This window comes from Chrysochloris asiatica, unplaced genomic scaffold (assembly GCF_000296735.1).
Source record: "Chrysochloris asiatica unplaced genomic scaffold, ChrAsi1.0 scaffold00194, whole genome shotgun sequence".
NCBI classification, from domain to species: domain Eukaryota; kingdom Metazoa; phylum Chordata; class Mammalia; order Afrosoricida; family Chrysochloridae; genus Chrysochloris; species Chrysochloris asiatica.
This window is the reverse complement of record NW_006408712.1, coordinates 4,577,501-4,583,572: the sequence shown is the minus strand read 5'-3', so window position 1 is coordinate 4,583,572 and position 6,072 is coordinate 4,577,501. Positions and strand designations below refer to the sequence as shown.

General features: G+C 38.6%; 1 protein-coding gene across 1 annotated transcript in view; it reads left to right on the top strand.

Moving 5' to 3' along the window:
- TXNDC16 (thioredoxin domain containing 16) overlaps window positions 1-6,072 on the top strand; it is a 208,130-nt gene that overhangs the window by 9,853 nt on the left and 192,205 nt on the right. Inside the window, 1 exon segment of the mRNA XM_006872371.1 lies at window positions 1,621-1,736. Within this exon segment, the coding sequence (XP_006872433.1) occupies window positions 1,621-1,736 (116 nt within the window).

The window sequence follows — 6,072 nt, the reverse complement described above, 5'->3', positions numbered from 1 at the left end:
AGGTTGGCCCAGGATCAGACATTGTTTCGTTCTGCTGTGCATGGGGTCGCTATGAGTCGGTTCCGACTCAATGACACCTGACAACAACAACAACAATAATGAACTGATTGCTGTCATTTTGCTATGTGTTTTTTTTTTTTGTGTGTGTGTGTGTGTGGTGCTACTGGTTTCTGTTTCCCACAGAATTTTCTGCACTGAGTGTTTTCCTAGGTTTTATTTTCATTTCTGTTGTTTTAAATATTTATTAAATCTTTCTAATTTTCATCTTTTTAATTTTGATATGGAAGTATATTAGTTTTCCTTGAGGTTACTGTGAAACTTATTTTTCCCCATTTTAAACATCCTGTTTAGTTTTCAAATCTGCTTGACTTCCTTGCCATTTGGCAGCTCTGTATCTATATTATTCACTCTTTTTGTTGTAGTTGGCTTCTTTATAAATAGATATCTGTGGTTCCCTATTTTCAGTCTTGTTAATTTGTTTTAATTTAAATACTTCTATAACTGGATTGAGTACTGTGTGGTGTTGTCATGTATGCTAATTTTAGGTTGTTATCTCCTGTTGCTAGTTCTCAGTGCAAAGGGCTGACTCCTTTTAGTATTTTTGTAAAGTTAGTCTGGTTATTACAAATTCCTTTTAAATTTTGTTTATCTGGAAACGTATTTGAAGGACAGCTTTACTGGGTATATGATTTTTGGTTGGCACTTTTTTTTCTTTTTGAGTTTTGTATATGTCATCCCCATTGCCTTTTTACCTGCATGGTTTCTGCTGATAAATCAGAGCTTACTCCTTTTGGTTCCCCTTTGTTAGGTAGAGTGCAGGTGAAAAGAGAAATAGAGTACAGAGAAGTAAAGAAAAACTAAAAGGAAAGAAAAAAAGAAAAAGAGGGGAAATGAGAAACAAAAAAAAGACAGAAAAACAAAAGAGGAGCTAGAATAAAATTCTAGGGAATCAAAAGAGACGAGGAAGAAAGAATAAACAAACAAAAATCATACAACAGTGAAAAGTAAAGCAAAACCAGTACCCAAGCCAGAAAAAAGCAGGTGAAAATTCTGAATGTCTCCTGCCAGTCATGGAGTTCATGAGGTGGGTGTAGGAGGGATGTGACAGTGGAGTTCCTGGCCCTGGAAGGAGTCATGCAGGTCAACGTGTTACCTATATTCAGGGTACTCAATAGTGGAGGCCCTTGGTGGAGCTGGTTTCAGTATCTGTGAGGACCACAGGGCAGCTGGGGCATGGTGGATTGTTATGAGGGTTTTTACTTGAGTAATTCTGGTCTGGGTCAACACATCAGCTACTTCTTGGAAACCATATCAAGAGTTGCTATGAGTTGGAACAGACTTTACAGCATTTAACAAGAAATAACAAATGCTAGTCTTGTGGCTTCGTGGGTTCTGTAGACCTGGAGCTCATCTTACCTGAACCTAGGCACCAAAATGGTACAGCCAGCCTCTCCTTCAAACTGGCATGGCTCCCAGCCACACGGCTCTAAACTCAAGAACAGGGTATGCCCAGGCGTTGGATAAGACATGGATAAGGCCACATCTCTGATCACTATTGGAGCTTGAGGAACAACAGGGAATCACGTTTTTCCTGTCACGTTTGTTGCTCTGCTTTGTTAGGCCACCTTCTGTCACCAGATCTGTTCACAAAAGTTCAAGATGGTCGTGTCCCATCTAGCTGGCCATTCACTGGTCAGTCTCCCTGCCTCACTGTCCCTGCTCAGGTTCTCTTCGCAGTAATATTCAGTCCACGTCTTGGGCCTTTTGTCTAAAGTTCCAGATTCCAGGATATTAACCTGTGTCTGTTCATTTTCTCTTGTGTCTTTGTTGTATAAGTTCCATGGAGCACATCTACCTTGTTCACCATCTTGTCAGAAGTACCTTTTAAACTCTTTTTTGATGCAAAGATACTTAATATTTGGTTCATTCTTTGGAGAATTTATATTCTATGTGGTGTTGGTGATTGTGTAGCACCAAGTTGGTTCTGACTCATAGCGACTCTATATAGGATTTCCGAGGCTTTAAATTTTTATAGGAGTAGAAAGCCTTCTCTCTCTCCTGTGGAATAGTTGATAGATTAGAACTATTGATCTTGCTGTTAGCAGTCCGGCTTGTAACCCACTATATTACCAGGCTCCTTTTATGTCCTATGTAGGGACAATTAAACACACTTAGAAATCATTGTAATAACTCGCAGAACCTGATCATGTCATAAAGGAGATATAAGTAAGTGCTCTGAAGGTTTAAAGGAATGCCATCTCCTTTCTGATGGTTGGGTCAGATGGTCATGCATAGTATTATTAGCATTTGAGGTTTTCTATAAAGGAGACAGAGTTGAAATAAAACAACTTTAAAATATAAATGCTCTAAGTGTAAACTGCATACAATAATGAGACCCAACTGTGTGTCACTTAGAAATATATCTAAAATAAAGTCTTCAGAAATCCTCAAAGTAAATGACGGAGAAAGACACATCATGCAAATGCTAACTGAAAGACACATGGTACAGCTATACATGTATTGCTATATCAAAGTACGCTTTAAAACAAAATTGACTTTTTTTTCCTCATACCCAGTCTATCAATAAGTTCTTCATGTGTTACTATCAAAACTTCCCAAATCCTAAATGCAAATAAAACCCAAAATGAAATACTACCTTATCCCCACTACAGTGACTTTGATTTTTAAAAAAAGGAAACTAACAGGTGTCATTCATTGCTGGTAGAAAAGCAAAGTAATGCAGAAGCTGTGGAGAACTAACTGTTGGTTCCTGCAAAAGATGAACATAGACTCAGCAATCCTAATCCTAGGTGTATACACCAGATACTGGAAGGCATGAATGTAAATAGAAATTGTACCCCAATGTTCATTGTAGTACTTACTATTCACAGTAATTGAAATATGAAAACAACCTAAATGTGTGTCAGTAGATGAATGAATAACCAAAATGTGATGTATACATACAATGGAATATTCCTCAGCCATGCAGAAAATGAAGCCCTGACACATGCCACATCATGGAGGAACCTTGAAAATACTGTGCTGAGTGAAATCAGTCAGTCACAAAGGACAACTATTACATGATTTCATTCTGATGAAATAGGCTTGTATATAGAAACAATGGAGTCCTGGTGTGGCACTGTGGGATAAAGCACTGCACTGTAAGGTTGGTTTGAAACTCAAGGTTGGAGGTTCAAACTCACTAGTCCTTTCTTGAAAACCCTGAACAGAGTCACTATGAGTTGGAGCTGACTTGATGGCTTGTAACAACAACAGCAACAACAGCAACATAGAAATCATAGCTTATTTATTAGTGGTTACCAAAGATGGAGCTCTGGTAGTGTAGTGGTTATGAATCGGGCTGCGAACTGCAAGGTCAGCAGTTCGAAACTACCAGCTGCTCTGCAGGAGAAAGATGAGGCTTTCTACTCCCATACAGATTTACAGCCTCGGAAACCCTGTTCAGGGTCGCTATGGGTCAGAACCGACTCCACGGCACATACCAACCAAAGATGAGACAAAGGGAAGAAGGAGAATTTCTGTTTAGGGGCACTGGTTTATGTTAATGGTTATGGAATCAGTTGGAACAAGATAGTGAAAATGTTTGTAAACATGAAGATTATGATCAGTGTTACTGAATTATACAGGTAAAAATGATTGAATTGGCAAATGTTTTCGTATATACTTGACACACACACCACCAAGAGAAAAAAAACCCAAACCTTCCTAAATCTGACTACTACTTGCACCTTTCCTTTTTGTTTTAAGTTTTTATTGTGAGTTGAGTGGTAGTTTACATGGGAGAGCATCAGCTTTACCTTCATTCTATCATATTTCGTTTCGTTGCAATGATTACAATCTCCTTCCTGCATCATCATTCAACAGTATTTACTTCCATTTTCTCTTTTTTTGTTTTTGATGTATGCCAAAGCACTCAGGAACATATAACTGTTCAGACAGCCAAAAGGAATACCCTGCAAGCCTGTCACCTCCTTCCCCCCACCCCTGGGACACTAGCACACAACCCCTCTCCCTCCTTGAGTCTAGAGTCCCCAGCTGCTCTATCTCTCCACATCATCGTCTTTGCCTCCATCTCTGGCGTCACTGCTTCTCTTTTGGTTCCATTGTGACATTGCCCATGTGGTTTCTAATGTGTGTTATTTGTGTCTTCTCCCTCATTCCTTTTGTTAGGTTTGCCAGTGGTTTGTCAATTTTATTAATCCTTTCAGAGAACCAGCTTCTTGCCCTTTTGATTCTTTCTATAGTTTTTCTGTGTTCTATCTTTTTTATTTCTGCTCTAATCTTTATTATTTCTTTTCTCTTGGTGACTGTAGGTTCCCACGTTTGTTTCTGATTATTGGAGATGTTGTGTTAATGTGTTAATTTTGGTTCTTTATTCTTTTTGGATGTGTGCATTTATTGCAATACACTGTCCTCTCAGCACCACTTTTACCATGTCTCAAAGATTTTGGTATATGTTGTGTTTTCATTCTCAATGGTTTTAGGAACTTTGTGAGTACGCGTTTAATTTCTTATACTACCCAGTCACTTTTCAGCAGGGTAGTAGAAGAAATTCAGTTTCCATGTATTTGACTTTATTTCCTTGGTCTTTTTATTGTTGATTTCTAATTTTATGGCATTGTGTGCCTTAAAGTTTATTTTATCAGTGGTTGCCGCTCCTCATTTTTTATTGCAATTAGCTTGGCATAATTTTTTTCCATCCTTTAACTTTCAGTCTGCTTTTGCCTTAACTTTTGTGTGTAAGGTGTGTCTCTTGCAGACAGCATATTGAAGGGTCTTGTTTTTTCATCCATTCCGCGACTCTCTGTCTCTTCACTGCTACATTTAATCCAGTGACATTCAATGTAATTGTTGATAAGTATGAATTAATTGCTGTCATTGTATTAATTTTCTGTGGTGCTGTTTGTTCCTTTTTTCTGCGTGCCTTTTTGTGCTGAGTTCATGTTTTTTGTGCTATTTCTTGTCAGTTTCTTCTTGGTTTTAATGTTTCCTTGTTCTACTTATATCTTCATTTTTATGGTATGTTGTGAAGTATTACCTTTCTTGGAGGTTACCTTGTAGTCTTCTGACTTTTCCCTCCATTTAAGACAGTCTGTTGTACTCTGCAGTCTACCTGACCTCCTCATCACCTGGATATCTGTTCCTATATTTTCTCCTTCTTTTATATTACTATTTTGAACTTTGGTTGATCTCCTAGCTCCTTTGAATTTGTTTTTGTAATTTCATCCTGTTTTGAACTCTGCTAGCTGCTGGAGTCCTGGTGTGGCACTGTGGGTTAATGCGCCAGACTGCCAAGCCATTTGAACTGCAAGGTTGGCAGTTCAAGCTCACCAGCTGCTCCTCAGAAACCCTATTACAGGGTTGCTATGGGTTGGAACTGACTCAATGGCACTTCACAACAATAGTCTGTCGTCTAAGTTCCAGGTCGTGTTGCCATGTCTGTCATTCTCTGGTTGTTGCCTGTTCTTGTTGGTTTTCAGTTCACAGAACTGCCTTTAGGATGGTTTGAAGTGCTGGGTTGCCTTTGACAAAGTCTCTTAGGTTCTGTTTATCTTGGAATGTTTTGATTTGCACCATCATATTTAGTTGACTGCTTTGCTGAGTAAATGATTCTCGATTGGCAGTTTTTTTCTTTTAAGGTTTTATATATGTCTCCCCATTGCCTTCTTGCCTGCATGGTTTCTTCTGAGAGGTCAGAACTTAATCTGATTTGCTTGTCTTTGCAAATAACAATTCTCTTCTCCTTGGCTGCTTTTAGGATTCTCTCCTTGTCTTTGATTTTGGAGAGCTTGATTATGATATGTCTTGGTGATTTTCTTTGGAGGGGTCTATCCTTCCTGGTATTCATAGAGTTTTCAGTGATTAGCGATTCAGAAGTAGTTTGTCACTCTTTCTTCCTAGTCTGTCTTTACTGATGAAGATCAAAGAGCACAGCCTTACGTGTGGATTACAACTCAATGTAAAGAAAACAAAAATCCTCACCACTGGACCAATAAACAACATTCGGACCAATAAACAACATTCTTACCAATGGAGAAGAGATTGAGGTTG